The following is an 18,797-nucleotide window of genomic DNA, read 5'->3' on the forward strand; positions in this document are numbered from 1 at the left end:
GGTCTCCAACTCCTGACCTCAGGTAATCCACCCGCCTCAGCCTCCCAAAGTGCTGGGATTACAGGCATGAGCCACCACACCCGGCCTGCCGCACTCTTATAATATGGTGAACGTTTCCTTCAGAGCCCTGATCACCATGGTAAATGACGATTATTTGCCATCTCACTACAGTATAAGCCCCAGAAGGGAAGGGTCCTCCTTCACCATGCATTCCTGCATCTAACACAGAGCCTGGCTCACAGTAGGGGCCAAGCTGACGTCCAGCTCAAAGAACTAAAAGCAGGTCACCCTCGTGGTGCTGGTTAGTGACTACTGACTACGGTGTCCTGGTTTTCTAAGGGCTTTTCTGCTTTGAGATCTGAAAGTCCCAAATCCCCAAAATCTCCGTGATCCTGGTAAGCCTGTTGTTTTTAATGCAGAAACTTGATTCCACTTTTTTTTTTTTTTTTTTGAGACAGAGTCACTCTGTCACCCAGGCTGCAGTGCAGTGGCATGATCTCAGCTCACTGCAACCTCTACCTCCCAGGTTCAAGTGATTCTCCTGCCTCAGCCTCCCAAGTAGCTGGGATTACAGGCACCGGCCACCACACCTGGCTAATCTTTGTATTTTTAGTAGAGATGGAGTTTCACCCTGTTGGCCAGGCTAGTCTCAAACTCCTGGCCTCAAGTGATCCACCTAACCTCAGCCTCCCAAAGTGCTCCGATTATAGGTGTGAGCCACCTCACCCGGCCCCTACTCACTTTTGACAGTTTATTGTTCTGATCATCCATGACTAGGATATCATCCTCCAGTTTCTTGATCTTGGCCTCAGCCGTGACCTTCTCAAGTTGCAGCTTCTGCCTGGCAGCTTCCTCCTCCTCCAGCTGTTCTTCAAGGTCCTTTGTTGTGGAGGAAAAAGAGTAACAGCTTTGGTTATAACAAATTTACTATCATGGTGATCTGGGGACTAATGAATACAGGGGCTAGGCCTGAAGATGCCCAGTACTCTGTAGCCTCCTAAAAGGAAGAAATAAAGGCCTGGGTGTAGTGGCTCACACCTGTAATCCCAGCACTTTTGGAGGCCGAGGTGGGTGGATCACTTGAGGTCAGGAATTCAAGACTAGCCTGGCCAACATGGTGAAACCCCGTCTCTACTAAAAATACAAAAAATATTAGCCAGGCATGGTGGTGGGCTCCTGTAATCCCAGCTACTCGGGAGGCTAAGGCAGGAGAATCGCTTGAACCCGAGAGGCAGAGGTTGCAGTGAGCTGAGATCGCACCATTGCACCCCAGCCTAGGCAAGAGAGTGAGACTCTGTCTCAAAAAAAAAAAAGACCTGGGTAAGCTGGTCTGCTTCATGGAACCTCAACCTCCTCATCTATAAAATGAGCAAAGTAGGTACACCACGGTGGTTTCAAAATCTATCCACAAGTTCTTTGTTACTCCAAAAAGGTGGAGCCTAATTCTCCTCCCCTTGAGTAGGGGTTAGATTTGCTTCTAACAACAACAACAACAACAACAAAAATCAGGAGGAAGTGATGGAATGTAACTTCGGAGATTAGGCTACAAAAGGTATTGCGACTTCCTTTCTCCTCTCTCAGATCACTCCTTCTGGGGGAGCTCTGCTGCCATATTGGAAGGACACTCAAGCAGCCCTGAGGGGAGAGGCCTTCATGATAAGGAACTCAGGCCTCCTCCAACAGCTGTGTGAATGAGCCAAGTAGAAGTGGGTCCTCCAGCCCCAGATGAGTCTTCAGATGACCGCAGCCTCAGCCAACACCTTGACTGCAACCTCAGGCTGGACCCTAAGCCAGAACCACTCACCTAAGCCATTTCCAAATTCCTGACTATGTAAGATAAATACTTTTTATTTTTAGCTGCTGAGTTTGGCATGTTTTGTTATGTAGCAATAGCTAACAAATACAATTATCCTCCATTCAGGCTTGCTGTTAGGAGAAAAGGGGTTAGCACATGCAAGCCAGGGCAATAGAACAGAATGGGCTCACTGTGTTCAAGTCCCAACCCCAGCTGTGTGGCCTTGATCAGATGACCAACCCTCTCCAAGCCTCGGTCTCTATCTGTCCCAGCAGGGACACGTATCCCTGGATGCACCTCCACAGGCCTGCAGTGAGGGTCAAGTGATTTGCTACCCACTGCGGGCTGCCCCCATGACACCTTACCAGCATCTGCTGGGCCATCTTCTTCCTTTCAGCCTGTAGCTGCTGGCCCCTGTCTTCCTCCTCCTCCAGGCGGGCCTCCATCTCATGCAGTATCTCCTAGAGCTCCTGCTTTTTGGCCGCCAGCCGCACCCGCATCTCCTCAGCCTCTGCATACATCTCTGTCTCTGCCTGCAGCTGTTCCTGTAGCAGGTTCTTCTCCTCGGTCAGCTGCACGCAGGGAGTGGGAGGAGGCGGGTGAGCCCCACAGGGCCAAGTCCTGTTCCCAGGCAGCCCCAGCCACGCATCCATACAGGTACCTGCAAGTGCTTCTGCTCCAGCTCCTTAAGCTCACTCTCTGCCTTCTGCTGCCGCTCTTTGGTCTTCTGCAGTTCATCCTCCTTGGCTTGCATCTCCTCCCTCCTGCCGTGTCACCTGCAGCAGTGGCTTCACCTGCACACACACAGTCAGCCCATCATTTGTTTTTGTGGCAAAGGGATATGTTGTCATAATAAATTCGATCAGTGGTTCTGAGCCAGGGACAATGTTGCCCCCACCAATCCCCACTAGGGGATATTGTCTGGAGACACTGCTGGTTGTCACAACTATGGTGGGGCGGGGGGGGGGTGCCTCTGGCATCCAGTAGGTAGAGGCTAGGGATGCTGCTAAACACCCTACAGTGCACAGGACAGCCCCCACAACAGAATTAGTCACCCCAAAATATCAACAGTGGCAAGATTGAGGAACTCTAAATTCCAGCACCAGAAAAGGTGCAAAGTGAAAGGAAAAAGTCTCATCTTCCCCGCTTTATAACCATCGCAACAAAGAGCTACTGCTGAAAAGTGATATTTCCTTCCAAGGACAAAAGGAAGAAAAAAAATCTTTCATATTATCCCACCCACCTCCCTATCAAAGTCATTATTAACACTGTTTACATTTCCTTCCTGGATCTTTTTCTATGTTTAAAAAATAGACTTCAGACCATGCTGCCTAGTTGTAGAGGCTGCTTTTATTATTTAAAATTATAAGATACAGACAGGAACAGTGGTGCATGCCTGTAATCCCAGCATTTTGGGAGGCCGAGGCAAGTGCTTGAGTCCAGGAGTTTGAGACCAGCCTGGGCAACATTACAAGACCCCATCTCTACAAAAAAAAGTAGCCAGACATGGTGGTGTGTGCCTGTAGTCCCAGCTACTGAGGGGGCTGAGGCAGGAAGATTGCTTGAACATTGGAGGTTGAGGCTGCAGTGAGCCATGATTGTGCCATTGCACTCCAGCCCGGGTGACAGAGACCCTATCTCCACAATTAAAATTTTAAAAAAATTATAAGATATTTATTACCCCATGCTGTCACCTCATTCTTACAATGTTACATAGTCATCTTTTTATTTTAAGTTAATTTATTTATTTAGAGATGGTCTTGTTCTGTCACCCAGGCTGGAGCACAGTGACACAATCATAGCTCACTGCAGCCTTGAACTCCTGGCCTCAAGCGATCCTCCCACTCCAGCTCCAGAGTAGGTGGGACTACAGGCACATGCCACAGTGTCCAGCTAGACAGCTAGGTAGTTGTCATTTTTTTTTTTTTAGCAGATCTATTCAGTATCCAAGCCATCATTTTAATAGCTGAAAACATTCCATTGATGGATGAACCACTATTGAATTCATCATTCAGCTAGGACCAGACACTGAAATTCTGCTATTGTAAATAAGGCCATAATGAATGCCCTTAACTCTTGATTTTCTTTTCTTTTCTCTTTTTTTTCAGTCGGGGTCTTACCCTGTCACCCAGGCTGGAGTAGAGTGGCGTGATCTCAGCTCACTGCAACCTCCGCCTCCTGGGTTCAAGTGATTCTCCTGCCTCAATCTCCTGAGTAGCTGGGATTACAGGTGCCCACCACCACACCTGGCTAATTTTTGTATTTTCAGTAGAGTTAGGGTTTCTCCATGTTGGCCAGGCTGGTTTCGAACTCCTGAATCCAGGTGATCCTCCCACCTTGGCCTCCCAAAGTGCTGGGATTACAGGCGTGAGCCACCACACCCGGCTAAGATGATTTTCTTAGGATACTTTTTCGAAGTTGGTTCAGTGGGGATGAACATTTCCAAAAAGCAGTATCTGCTGTCCTTCCCTGGGCTGCCTCCTAACTCTTTGTTTTCAAGCCCCTGCCTGGCACAAGGAAGACCCTGCTATGTACTCCAGCAGCTTGCTTCGTGCACTTATTACAGTTTGCCATTAGGTATCTGTCTCTGTGATTATCTGTTTATTGTTTACTCCCCACCAATTCGGTCAGAATATTCATGGAGGTCAGGGACTGTGGTGTGTGTTCACAGCCACACCCCCAGCACCTAGCATATGCCTGGCATACAGCAGGCACTCAATATCTATTTGCTTGGTGAAAAAGCCTTGTACCAGTGTACACACTCAAGGGCGTATAAGGAGAAGCCTAGTCTATTGCAACAGAGTGTGTCTTTGTGCCATGGGGACAATGCAACCAGTGCCACTACAGGAACCAGTTGAGTCCTCTGGAGGCCTTGACTGCCAGAAATAAAAAATAATATGCTGTCGGCCAGATGAGGTGGCTCATGCCTGTAATCCCAGCACTTTGGGAGCCTGAAGCAGAAGGGTTGCTTGAGGCCAAGTGTTCAAGACCAGCCTCGGCAACAGAGTGAGACTCCATTTCAAAAAATGCAAAAAGTAAAAAAAGAAACTGCAGTATTGATACATGCAACAGTCTGGATGCTCTCTAATTCCATGTATAGAATATTTGATTTATTTTTTTTGAGATGGAGTCTTGCTCTGTCACCAGGCTGGAGTGCAGTGCAGCGGTGCGATCTCGGCTTACTGCAACCTCTGCCTCCCGGGTTCAAGTGATTCTCTTGCCTCAGCCTCCTGAGTAGCTGGGACTACAGGTGTTTACCACCACACCCCGCTAATTTTTGTACTTTTAGCAGAGACGGGGTTTCACCATCTTGGCCAGGATGGTCTTGATCTCTTGACTTTGTGATCTGCCCGCCTCAGCCTCCCAAAGTGCTGAGATTACAGGTGTGAGCTACCACGCCTGGACTTTTTTTTTTTTTTTTTTTTAAAGAAAGAAAGAAAAAACAGAGTCTCAATCTGTCACCCAGGCTGGAGTGCAGGCACGATTTTGGGTCACTGCAACCTCTGTCTCCCGGGTTCAAGAGATTCTCCTGCCTTAGCCTCCTGAGTATCTGGGATTACAGGTGCCTGCCACCGTACCCAGCTAATTTTTGTATTTTAAGTGGAGACGGGGTTATGCCATGTTGGCCAGGCTGGTCTCGAACTCCTGACCGCAAGTGATCCACCTGCTTCGGCCTCCCAAAGTGCTGGGATTACAGGCGTGAGCTGCCACCCCCGGCAGCATTCTTGAACCATCAAAATTACAGAACTGGAGAACACAGTGGTTTCCAGAGCTATGGAGGAAGTGGGTGTGGGTATAAATGGGCCACACGAGGGATTCCAGTGCTGATGGAAATATTAATACTTTGTGTTAAGGTCCTGGCTATAGCCTGTGTGCCAAAGGACAGGGCCTCCTCGGGCCAGAGAACCGCCAATGCGCAAGGTCTGAGTTCGAGCCCTCCATTCCACACCCACTTGTGACCACCTCCTGTCTCAAATGTGGAGGCTCCAGAGTGCAGAACCGGGGCTGGGGGCCCCTGGGAAGGGGGCTGGGGCAGAGTACTCACTTTGGTGAAAAGCCTCCACCACTGCCAGTTCCGCAGCTTGAGGTAGGCGGCGCAGTTCCTCTGAATCACCTTCATGGCGGTCAGCTGCTGCTGCCTCTTGGCAAAAGCCCTAGGGAGCGGGGAAGAGAAGGTGCGGGGGTCATGAAGCCTCACCCTGCTGTCCACAGAGCCCTGCCCCATAGCATTCTGAACCTGCACAGGGACATAACCCATTCTCCCCAGCTCCGGTTCTTCCAGAAACCCTGTGTGACACCTGTATTGTCTGGCTGCAAACAACTTAAATCATCCACAGGCCAGAGCCCTTCTCAGTGGACAAGGAAGACCCAGGGCTCACAACATTCCCTGGCCTTAGCTGAGATCCAAACACCACTCAGAAAACACAACTATGTGCATCATTCCTAAAGGGGCTCCCATACTCCCCAGCTGCACTAGCTGTTTCTTTTTTCTTTCTTTCTTTTTTTTTTTTAAGATAGAGTTTCACTCTTGTTGCTCAGGCTGGAGTGCGGTGGCATGATCTCAGCTCACTGCAAACTCCACTTCCGGGGTTCAAGTGATTCTCCTGCTTCAGCCTCCCTAGTAGCTTGGATTACAGGGGCCCACAACCATGCCTGGCTCATTTTTGTATTTTTAGTAGAGATGGGGTTTCCCATGTTGGCCAGGCGGGTCTCAAACTCCTGACCTCAGGAGATCCACCCACCTCGGCCTCCCAAAGTGCTGGGATTACAGGTAGGAGCCACCATGCCCAGCCTGCACCAGCTGTTTCTGACAAACTTATTTATTTATTTATTTATTTTCAGAGACAGGGTCTGGCTCTGCGGCCCAGGCTGGAGTGCAGTGGTGTGACGATGGCTCACTGCAGCCTCAAATTCCTGGGCTCAAATGATCCTCCTGCCTCAGCCTCCCAAGTAGTTGGGACTACGGGCACATGCTACCATGCCCAGCTAATTTTTAAAGTTTTTTTGGTAGAGATAGGGGTCTCGCCATGTTGCCCAGGCTGGTCTCAAACTCCTGGGCTCAAGCAATCCTCCTGCCTCGGCCTCCCGAAGTGCCTGGGATTACAGGTGTCAGCTACCACACCCAGCCTTGTCAAGCCTATTCTCTCCTGGGTTGTTTTAGGAATTTCACTCTGTGACCCTAAACCAGCACTCTTCCCGTTTAAGGGCTATCGGATTGAGAAACGATAGAACGGTGAACGCAATTCTGTCTTCCCTGCTTGGCTGCCATCTTGGACATGGGAAAACTTTAAGAATAAAATTGCCCCAGTTATCCTGGAACCAGGAAGGACAGCAACAGGGAATTTAGTAACGAAACTTGACAAGTTAGGTCTGTTGTGGGAGGACCAAGAGCTCCCAAAGCTGGCCTTGACCATCTTGGGTCCATGTGTCAAGGAATGAACCTGACACATCAGGATCCTACTGGTGAGGGTGTGGTCTCTGCCCAGTGACAACACACACCCCAGACAGAGAGCGACTCCACCTGTCCCTGCAGTCCCTGGGGTGTGAGTTTCATTGAGGAACCCGAGCCCTTCCCTGGCTCCCAGTCTTCACAGAACAGCTGGGACATCACACCCTCCAAAACCCTGCCTTATAAATCCTATTGGGACATGGGGATCTAGACACAGTCAAGTCCTCTTTCCTCAATGGTTTATCCAATTCTAACATTTATAGGCCGGGCGCAGTGGGTCATGCCTATAATCCCAGCACTTTGGGATGCCAAGGCGGGTGGATCACTTGAGAACAGGAATTTGAGACCAGCCTCGCCAACACGGTGAAACCCTGTCTCTACTAAAAACACAAAAATTAGCCCAGTGTGGTGGTGAGCACCTGTAATTCCAGCCACTCGGGAGGCTCAGACATGAGAATCGCTTGAGTCCAAGAGGCAGAGGTTGCAGTGAGTTGAGACTGTGCGCCTGCACTCCAGCCTGGGCGACAGAGAGAGAGAGAGAGAGACTCTGTCTCAAAAAGAAAGAAGAAAGGAAGAAAGGAAAGAAGGGAGGGAGGAAAGGAGGGAGGGAGGGAGGTAAAAACAACAACAATCATTTTTGACCTAAGAACCACGCACTGTTCTAAGCTCTCGTCATGTGTTATCTTAGTGACACCTCATGAACAGCTCTCTGAGGTCAAAATGATTATGCTCAGTTTCCAGCTAAAAAACTCGAAGCTCAGAGAGGTAGAGTAACTTGCCCAAGGTTCATCAGCAAAAACTGGGGCTTCCAGGATGAGAACCCAGGTCTAAAACTCGTTCCCTTCCTGCACTCGTAACTGGTACATTTATTTAAAGTAGAAGCATTTCTTCCCCTTCAAGAAAAGGCTGTCACTCAGTCAATGATGCATCTTAAACAGGTGGCCTCTTAGAATCGGGGAATCAGAACAGAAAGGCCCCTGTTTGTGATTTGCATTGGAGCTATTAGGATGCAGGAAAGCATCTTTACTTTCTGGCCAAGTAGCCACGACACATCGCCTGGAAGGCCATGATGACATCGGTGATCTTCAAATCACGTTCCTCTTCCAGGTGGGCCAGGACCCCAGTTCGGAAGAAGATTTTGCTCTGCCCTATCCTGTATAAGTTGGGGTCAAGTTCCAGGGCTTTGATCTGCAAAAGGAAGGAAAAGAAGAGCTCCTGATTTCCGCTGTGCCATTTGGCCAGTGATGACATGTGTAAGAACGGTCCCGCCAAGAGCAGCAGGTGGCTTGTGGCCAGAGGTTGGGAGGTCTCTGGTGGACTTCTGGGCTCACCATGAGAATGCCGGCCTGCTTCCCGTCCATGAAGCCTTTGGGGATGGCATTTGCCGCCAGGATCTCGTAGCTTGAAACACAGAGCAGAAGTCACCGCGCATACCTCCAGCATCCATTCCTCTGCCCAGTCCCGCTCACTCCCTGCCCTACCTGGGCCAGACCTTGGGACTTACCGTTGGCGGAACTCCTGGAAGACGATCCGGTTGGGGAAGCCCTGCCGGCAGATGCGAATGCCTTCCAGCACCCCATTGCACCGCAGCTGCTCCAGCACCAGGAACGCATCCAGCTTGCCGGACTGCAAAGACCAAAGAGGGCAGTGGATCCCTGTGGCCAGGACCCATGGCACAGCAAAGCCCCAAACCTCCTACCTGGATGACCCGCCTGGCCAGGCCATGAGGGTACCAACAGAAGCACCTAGGGAGGGCTTAGCTGAGGGCCGAGGGGCAAAGCAGTGCCCCCTCTCTGGGTTTTCATCTCTTTGCTTTGGCAATGGCTGCCTCACGATCTCTCTGGTTCTTGGTGACACTAGCATCGCCTGGCTGGAACCTGGGGCTTCCTCCTCATCACCTCCTCTCTCTCACTTCCTGTCCATCAGCAGTTCAATTGCTTCTAGCTCCCAAATATCTCCCAAATATCTCCCAACCCCCCCACCCCCCACACTTCTCCTCACCACCATTGCCTCCACTATCTTCTCCTGCCTGGACAACCACAGAAACCACCCACCTGGTCTTCTCTCTCTGGTCTTGCCTCTCCCTTCAATCCCTTTGTCCTTTTTATTTTTTGAGATAGGGTCCCATTCTGTCACCCAGGCTGGAGTTCAGTGGTGTGATCATGGCTCACTGCAGCCTCAAACTCCTGGGCTCAAGTGATCCTCCCAAATCAGCCTCCCAAATATTTGGGATCACAGGCATGTGCTACCATGCCTGGATAATTTTTTAAAATGTTTTTGTAGATATAGGGTCTTGCTATGTTGCCCAGGCTAGCCTTGAACACCTGGTCTCAAGTGATCCTCTCACCTCAACCTCCCAAAGTGCTGGGATTATAGGCATGAGCCAGCATATGCCAAGCTCCCTCATTCACTTCCTAAAATGTAAATCTGACCATGACATAGCCCTGCTTAAACACCCCCAATGGCATCCCTAGAGAGAGAAGGCCAAGCTCCAGAAAGAACACAAGGAGCACCACGATCTAGCCCCTGCCTACCCATTCAGCCTCATTCCTACCTCACACCATCTGATTCCTACCTCACGCCATCACACATTTGCAACATGAAATGACCTATTTAGCATTTTCTTTCCTTTTTTTTTTTTTTTTTTTTTTTTTTTCTTTTTTTTTTTTTTTTTTCTTTTATTATTATTATTATTATTATCATTATTATACTTTAGGTTTTATGGTACATGTTTTTTTTAAGATGGAGTCTCGCTCTGCTGCCCAGGCTGGAATACAGTCGTGCAATCTCAGCTCACTGCAACCTCTGCCTCCTGGGTTCAACAGATTTTTGTTTCTCAGCCTCCTGAGTAGCTGGGATTACAGGTGTGAGCCACACACCTGACACTATCTAGCATTTTCTTACCTAGATCCTTCATTTCTCACCTCCACACTCTTGCTTATCCTGGGCCCTCTGCTTATCCTAGGCCCCACCCTGCCTTCCACATCACCAAGTTGATGGCCACACATTCTTAACGTTCAAGTTCACCAGAAGCTTTCTCTGAGTCCTGAGGCTGTGGGAGGAGCCCTGGCTCTTTGGTGTTCTGGTAATTGACCACTTTCCATCACCATCATCAGCTGTGTGTTTACCTCTCCCCATGTCTCCCATAACCTCAGCACTACTGGCATCTTGGAGGGATTCTATGCTGGGGGTTGAGGGAGCATCCTGTGCATTGTACAATGCTTAGGGCATCCCTGGCCCCTACCCACTAGATACTGACTAGCAGCCCCCTCCTGGTTGTGACAACCAAAAATGTCTGTAGACATGTCCACATAGAGGACACAATCGGCCCAAGCTGAAGGTGCCTGCACCAGATTATGAGAAACCCACAGGCAAGGGCTACAATTTTTCTAACACTGTCTCCCCAGCACCCAGGACAGGGCGGAGCCCAGTGAATACTTCCTGGGATAATGAATGAATGAGTGGCTGGATGACCTGCACAGCAACTCCACGGCTGAAAAGTCTCCGGATGTGTCCTCCCTTCCTCCTTTGCCTCCAGGGATGGGGAATGGGCCCGAGATTCAGACAGCCTTCCCCCCATGGCAAATGGGGTCCTCGGGGTGGGTAGGAGCGGAGGGTGCCTGGGGGACGCTGTGACCGCTTGGGGCAGCCCTGGCTTCTGGGAGCCCCAGGGTCTGGGCGGTTGGCCTCACCCTCTTCTCGTGGTTGGGGATGATGCAGCGCACGAAGTTGGGCGTGGTGTTGCGCAGCGTGGTCATCAGCTTGCCCAGCTGCTCCTTGTACAGCTGCCCCACTGTGCGGAACATGCCCTTCTTGGTCTTGGAGGCGCTGGGCAGCGAGCTCTCCGTCATCTTGGCCATCTGGTCCAGGCCCACGATGCGGTCCACTATGGGGCACAGCCAGGGTGGCATCAGCCTCTGGCCCACCCACCCCTAAATAGGCCAGAGGCCCAGCCCCAGCCCCACCCACCAACCTGCCCATTCCAATCTTTCCTTCCATCATCAAAGCCTCCTTTGGCAGTTGGGGTTTCCAAGTATTGTCTATTGGGGAAATCCTGAGAGCACCTGAGTGGCAGAAAGAGCAAATTCCCTGTGATGGAGTCACGCTGACCTAGGAGTCAAGCCTGCTCTTGCTGTCCACTCACTGACTAGCCTTGGCTTGGCACCATCCTGTGCCTCAGTCTCCCTTTCTACAAAAGGGAGGTAATAACACCATCTACCTTCTAAGGCAGGGATAAAAAAAATAAGGCACAGAAGGCACTTATTCCCTGCCAGCCTCCAATCCTTCATCCACCAACAAATAGTTATTGAGGACCTTCTGTGCTCCAGGCCCTGGGGACACCGCTGTGAACAAAAAAAGACCCGGCCCCCTCACCCCACTTATATCACAGGGAAGGAGACACACAGAGATCACAGATGTTAAGTATGGAATATCTTGAGTAGTGAGGTGTGCGTAGAAAAATAAAAACAGGGTAAAGCGGAGAGAGAGTGATGAGGGTGCTCTCTTAGATAAGGAGGTGGTGGGCTCTGATAAGTTGATATTTGAGCAGAAACCAGTAAGAAATGAGTGGGTAACCATGTAGGTATCCACGGAATAAATATTCTGAGGCAGAAGATACAGCACACACTCCAAGATAGAAGCCTGGCACATCAGTAAGTGCTCAACAAAAAGTAGGTATTATTATTATTATTATTATTTTATTTTATTGAGACGGAGTTTCAGTCTTGTTGGCCTGGCTGGAGTGCAGTGGCATGATCTCGGCTCACCACAACCTCTGCCTCCCAGGTTCCAGCAATTCTCCTGCCTCAACCTCCCAGTAGCTGGGATTATAGGTGTGCACCACCAAGCCCGGATAATTTTTTTGTATTTTCAGTAGAGACGGAGTTTCTCCATGTTGGTCAGGCTGGTCTCGAACTCCTGACCTCAGGTGATTCCCCCGCCTTGGCCTTCCAAAGTGCTGAGATTACAGGCATGAGCCACCGCGCCCAGCCATCATCATCATCATCATCACCACCACCACCACCACCAAGGTTCTTTTTCTACCAGCCCAGCAGGTCCTGCACATGCCAAGCCCAACCCACAGGCCATGGACAGCACCATTTCTTCACCTTGTCCTCATTTAGATTCCGTGTAACAATCTTTTTTTTTTTTTTTTGAGACAAGGTCTTGCTCTGTCGCCCAGCTGGAGAGCAGTGGCACGATCTTGGCTCACTGCAACCTTCACCACCCAGGTTCAAGTGATTCTCCTGCCTTAGCCTCCAGAGTAGCTGGGATTACAGGCACCCACCAGCACGCCTGGCTAATTTTTTTTTGTTTTTATTTTTAATTAATTAATTAATTTATTTATTTATTTATTTTTTGAGACAGAGTCTTGCTCTGTCGCCCAGGCTGGAGTGCAGTGGCGCAATCTTGGCTCACTGCAAGCTCTGCCTCCTGGGTTCAAGCCATTCTCCTGCCTCAGCCTCCCGAGTAGATGGGACTACAGGCTCCCGCCACCACGCCCAGCTAATTTTTTGTATTTTTAGTAGAGACGGGGTCTCACCGTGTTAGCCAGGATGGTCTTGATCTCCTGACCTCATGATCCACCCGCCTCGGCCTCCCAAAGTGCTGGGATTACAGGTGTGAGCCACCGTGCCCGGGCTTTTGTTTTTATTTTTATTTTTTGATTTTTAGTTTTATTTTTTCAAGACAGAGTCTTGCTCTTTTGCCCAGGCTGGAGTCCAATGGCACAATCTCAGCTTACGGCAACCTGCGCCTCCCAGGTTCAAGCAATTCTCCTGCCTCAGCCTCCCGAGTAGCTGGGATTACAGGTGCCCTCCATCGTGCCCAGTTAGTTTTTGCATTTTTAGTAGAGACAGGGTTTCACCACGTTGGCCAGACTAGTCTCGAACTCTTGACCTCAAGTGATCCTCCCGCCTCAGCCTCCCAAAGCACTGGGATTACAGATGTGAGCCACTGCACGAAGCCTCATGCTTGTCTCTCTGCTTGTCTTTGAGAGTCTCATCTCTCCCATAAGACTGTGGGTCCCGCAGAGGAGGGACCACAGGCTTCATCATGTGTCCTGGGGTGACACAGACCCAGGGTGCGATGCTGTTTCCTAGGCCCAGAGCCTGACATATGGTTAGGGCACAGCTGGCCCCTCCTGGAGCCTTTTTTAGCATGCTTAAAACAAGGGGAGACCAGTCCTGTAAGCCCCAGGCCCATGGGCCCTGTGCCAAGAATAAAACCTGCTGTGGACACTGATGGCCAGGGACAAACAGCAAACCCCCTCCCCTCATCATCACTCCAGCAGCTCTTCACAGGGATCATCTATTCACTGGTTCTCAAAGGGAGCCAGAGTGTGGTCCCTAGACCAGCAGCATCACCTGGGATGAACGTTTTCAGGCCCACCCCATCCCTAGCCCCAGACCTGCAGAATTGGATCTTAGGGTAGGCCCAGCCATCGGGGTTTTAAAAAGCCCTTCAAAGAGGGCCAGGTGCGGTGGCTCACACCTGTAATCCCAGCACTTTGGGAGGCTGAGGCAGGCGGATCACCTGAGGTCAGGAGTTTGAGACCAGCCTGGCCAACATGGGGGAACCCTGTCTCTACTAAAAATACAAAAAGTAGCCAGGCATGGTGGTGTGTGCCTGTAATCCCAGCTACTTGGGAGGCTGAGGCAGGAAAATCACTGGAACCCAGGAGGTGGAGGCTGCAGTGAGCCATGATCACACCACTGCACTCCAGCCTGGGTGACAGAGCAAGACTGTGTCCCTAAATAAATAAATAAAGCCCTGCGGGGGGTCGTGATGCCTGCTTGAGTTTGAGCACCACTGGTCTAATTTAACCCTCGCAATACCCCTAGTAGAGATGGCAACTATTATTGTGTTTCCTTGTTTTACTAATGAGGACAATGAAGCTTAATGACATTGGGTGACTCATCCAAGACCACGGAGCTAGGAGGTGGCAGAGACAAGACACAGCAAAGTCCTTCTGACTCTGGACAGGGCAGTCTAACTCCCCGTGCCTGGCGTGCTGTTTCTTGCATCCGTTGCCTGAGCCCCGACCTCAGGACCTCAATCCCCTCAGGACATGTAGGATTGAGGGGCACAGGGAACCCCATTCAGGAAGAGATTGTTTCAACAAGACATCACCAGCACATGCCAATGCTCTTCCTGCCCTGCTCCCATGCAAAGGCCTCCCCCCCTTCCTGGGGCAGGTGTGGGAGCCAGGGGACTTCGGTGTTCAATTCTGCAGCTCAAGACAGAACATGGACCCTAGCAGAGAAGGCCTTACCGTCCTTCCACAGGTTGGCCACAAATTTGTCAGAGGAGGCATTGAGCAGGGAAGTCACGTTGTCATTCAGTGGGTCCATGTTCTTGGTCAGCCAGGCACTCGCATTGTAGTCCACCTGCCAAGGACACCCTGCTGGTCAGAAGCCCTGGGAAACTAGAAACTTAGAAACCAAGGCCAGGACCCCAGCCCTCCCATTGTCCTTCCAGATCTTCTGAGGTCAGAGAGGAAATGACGTTTATAACCACCATGATGGGACTCCACAAACAACAATGAAGAGACCAACAACCCAGGGACCAGTGCCCACATAGTAGGACATCAGCCAATGATAGCTATTGCAGGCAAAGCCTAGTTTCCATTCCATATTCTCCTGCTAACACTGCTATGGTAGCCTCCCTCCTCCTAAGCCAGCACAGTGCCTGTGAGTTATACACGATTAAGAGATTTCATGATGGCAGATGCCCTCCCACCGACATGCAAAATTACCCCCTCATCATCTTCCCAATCATCCTGGTTTAGAAATTAAGCATGGCGGCCAAGCGTGGTGGCTCACGCCGGTAATCCCAGGACTTTGGAAGGCCAAGGTGGATGGATCATTTGAGGTCAGGCATTCGAGACCAACCTGACCAACATGGTAAAACCCCATCTCTACTAAAAATACAAAAAAAAAAAATTAGCCAGGCATGGTGGTGCACGCCTGTAATACCAGCTACTCGGGAGGTTGAGGCAGGAGAATCGCTTCAGCCTGGGAGGCAGAGGTTGCAGTGAGCTGAGACTGCGCCACTGAACTCCAGCCTGGGTGACAGAGTGAGACTCTGTCTCAAAATTAATTAATTAATTAATTAATTAAGCATGGAATCCTCTTTTCCACTCTCTAATGAGCATAATTTGTAACTCAGAGATCCTGATATATGGATATACAGAAAAAGGACATCTAGGCTTTTTACATTCCTGACGCCAACACTGACCATGCCCACAGCCGTAATTTTTATTATGGTGAATATTAAATGAAAGGAACTGATAATACAGCTTTGCTGGGTTATCATGGGGTGTGGGTTATCAGGATAACAGCTAGGCTTGACCTGAGAGAAGACTGAAAAAAAAAAAAATTCCACTGATGAAGTAGGGAAAAGAAAAGTGGTGTCTCTATATGCTTAAAGGAACATATACCCCCTTGAATATAGGCAAGGAGTTGGGAAACTTTTGGTGAAGGCCCAGATAGTAGGTATTTTTGGCTTGGCAAGGCATACAGTGTTTTGTATTGTATTTGTTTTTTTTTTTTTTTGGTTTTTTTTTTTTTTTTTTGGTTTTTGAGACAGTCATTCTCCATTGCCCAGTCTGGAGTGCAGTGGTGCAATCTCAGCTCACTGTAACCTCCAACTTCCTGGGTCAAGCAGTTCTCTTGCCTCAGCCTCCTGGGTAGCTGAGATTACAGGTGTGTGCCACCACGCCTGGCTAATTTTTTTTTTCTGTATTTTTAGCAGAGACAGGGTTTCACCATGTTGGCCAGGCTGGTCTCAAACTGCTGACCTCAAGTAATCCACCTGCCTTGGTGCTGGGATTACAGGTGTGAGCCACCACACCCAGCCAAGTCATACAGTCTTTGTCGCAGCTACTCAACTCTGGCACTGTAGTACAAAAGCAGCCAGCCATAGACATTATGTATACAAATGGGCATGGCTGTGTTCCAATAAAACTTTATTTACAATAACAAGCTGTGGGCCAGATTGGACTCTATTGCCAGCCCCTGGTAGAGAGCATTGTTTGTTCCCATGATGCAGTGTAGGTACTGAGGAGTCAATAGAATACTACAATTCTGCAAGCCAGACTAAGCTGTGTCCTTTTTACATTATCCAGGACTCTTGAGAGCCACAGGGCAAGGGCCTATACAATAACAGCCAAGGCATGTTGATGATGATGATGATGATGATGATGATGAGGATGATGAGGATGAATACAACTATCATAGATTTCCCTGGCCAGAGCAGGCTGGCAATAGCAGACTCAAGGCTGTGACATGGGAGATTTTTGTTGAAGCCAGGTGTGGATGTATTAGTCACCCCATTCCAGTTGGCCCCGCCTGTTGGGTATAACTTGTAGCAGGAAGGATTTAGGGTCTATACAAGAAAAGCAGGCTGAGGCCAGGTGCAGTGGCTCGTGCTTATAATCCCAGCACTTCAAGAAGCGGAGGCAGGGAGATCGCTTGAGCCCAGGAATAGAAGACCAGCCTGGGCAACATAGCAAGACCCCATATCTACACATAATTTAAAAATTTAGCTGAGCGTCCAGGCACGGTGGCTCATGCCTGTAATCCTAGCACTTTGGGAAGCCGAGGCGGGTGGATCACCTGAGGTCAGGAGTTTGAGACCAGCCTGGCCAACATGGCAAAACCCTTCTCTACTAAAAATACAAAAATTAGCTGGGTGTGGTGGCAGATGCCTGTAATCCCAGCTATTTGGGAGGCTGAGGCAGGAGAATCTCTTGAACCTGGAGGCAGAGGTTGCAGTTAGCAGAGATCACGCCATTGCACTCCAGCCTGGATGACAAGAGCAAAATTCCATCTCAGAAAGGAAAAAAAATTTAGCTGGGCATGGTGGTGTACACCTGTAGTCCCAGCTACTTGGGAGGCTGAGGCAGGAGGATCGTGTGAGCCCAGGAGGTTGAGGCTGTAGTGAGCTATGATTACACCACTGCACTCCAGCCTGGGCGACAAAACGAGACCCTGTCTCCAATAAAAACAGAAAGAAATAACTGTCTGGACATCACGGTTGGAAAACATGAGAGTGGCTACAGCTGGTGCCTTACAGATGCGTAGACAAATTACGAATAGGACTTGGTTGGGATTTGCTTAGTAGCAGATGGCTTTGCAGTTTCCAGGCAGCCCAAGGTTCTGCCACTCTCAGACTATCTCTGTGCTGAGCAGCCACTAGGGCTCCCCTGAGACAGAGTCCCCTGGGCCCTGAGGCTGGTACCTTCCCGGCATAATGGATGATGGAGAACTCAGTCTTGTCCTTGAGCTGCTTTGGCTTCTGGAACTTGGGGTGGCTGCCCTGCTCCGTGCACAGCTTCTCCACGAAAGACTTGTCCGTGGCTTTGGGGAACCAGCACTCCTCGTCCAGCAGGGCCAGCACACCTGGAGGGTTGTTCTGTGGGAGACAAGTAGGGCTTGAATCAGAGAGAACACCCAACCTCGGGCATTCCACGAAGAGCTGGCCAACTATACAAAACGCATGGGCATCCGCCGAGATCTGATACTGTATTTGCCCACATATAAAGATGAGTTTATGACCCCCATGCTTCCAAATCTACCCTCAAATTACCCTGTGCCCAATGGACCAGTAACAGGGATGGAAGGCAGAACATAATGTTTGCTGCCGCCCCCTAGTGGGCAACACGCAACATCATGAAGAGTTCATAATTCTCTCTCTTTTTTTTTTTTTTTTTTTTTTTTAGACAGTTTTGCTCTGTCGCCCAGGCAGACAGAGTGCAGTGGCACGATCTCGACTCACTGCAAGCTCCGCTTCCTGGGTTCATGCCATTCTCCTGCCTCAGCCTCCCGAGTAGCTGGGACTACAGGCGCCTGCCATGGCACCCGGCTAATTTTTTGTATTTTTAGTAGAGGCGGGGTTTCACCATGTTAGCCAGGATAGTCTCGATCTCCTGACCTCTTGATCCACCCGCCTCGGCCTCCCAAAGTGCTGGGATTACAGGCGTGAGCCACCGCGCCCGGCCGTGTTCATAATTCTTGCAAATGAATTTGTTGCTTGACTTGAATTCACCTAGGGTTCCTGTTAGAGAAGTTTTTTTTGGAGACAGGGTCTCACTCTGTTATCCAGGCTGGAATGCAGTGGTGCAATCTCGGCTCACAGCAACCTCTGCCTCCAGGGCTCAAGCAATCCTCCCACCTCAGCCTCCCAAATAGCTGGGACCAAGGCGTGCACCACCAGGCCCGGCTAATTAGCAGAAACCCTGTCTCTACTGAAAATACAAAAGTTAGCTGGGCGTGGTGGTGCATGCCTGTAATCTCAGCCACTTGGGAGGCTGAGGCAGGAGGATCACTTGAGGCAGGGAGGTAGAGGTTGCAGTGAGGCAAGATTGTGCCACTGTACTCCATCCAGCCTGGGCAACAGAGTCAGACCATGTCATTAAAAAAAAAAAAAAGCAACGACAGAGAAGGAAAGGGAAGGGAAAGAGGGTAGGGAAGAAAAAAAAGGAAGGAAAAAGAGGATGGAAGGAAGGCAGAAATTAAAGAAAATACCTTTGATATGAAAATGTGGGTTAAT

At 49.9% G+C, this 18,797-nt stretch overlaps 1 protein-coding gene across 1 annotated transcript in view; it reads right to left on the reverse strand.

Annotated features, from left to right (window-relative positions):
- The window catches only part of LOC129050716 (myosin-11-like), a 51,249-nt gene that overhangs the window by 6,920 nt on the left and 25,532 nt on the right, over positions 1 to 18,797 (reverse strand). Inside the window, 11 exon segments of the mRNA XM_054533607.2 lie at positions 742 to 879; positions 2,161 to 2,367; positions 2,457 to 2,555; positions 2,557 to 2,589; positions 5,841 to 5,949; positions 8,272 to 8,432; positions 8,576 to 8,645; positions 8,749 to 8,870; positions 10,937 to 11,130; positions 14,518 to 14,632; positions 17,487 to 17,660. Of these exon segments, the coding sequence (XP_054389582.1) occupies positions 742 to 879; positions 2,161 to 2,367; positions 2,457 to 2,555; positions 2,557 to 2,589; positions 5,841 to 5,949; positions 8,272 to 8,432; positions 8,576 to 8,645; positions 8,749 to 8,870; positions 10,937 to 11,130; positions 14,518 to 14,632; positions 17,487 to 17,660 (1,422 nt within the window).

The sequence above is a fragment of the Pongo abelii genome, chromosome 18 (assembly GCF_028885655.2).
Source record: "Pongo abelii isolate AG06213 chromosome 18, NHGRI_mPonAbe1-v2.0_pri, whole genome shotgun sequence".
NCBI lineage: Eukaryota > Metazoa > Chordata > Mammalia > Primates > Hominidae > Pongo > Pongo abelii.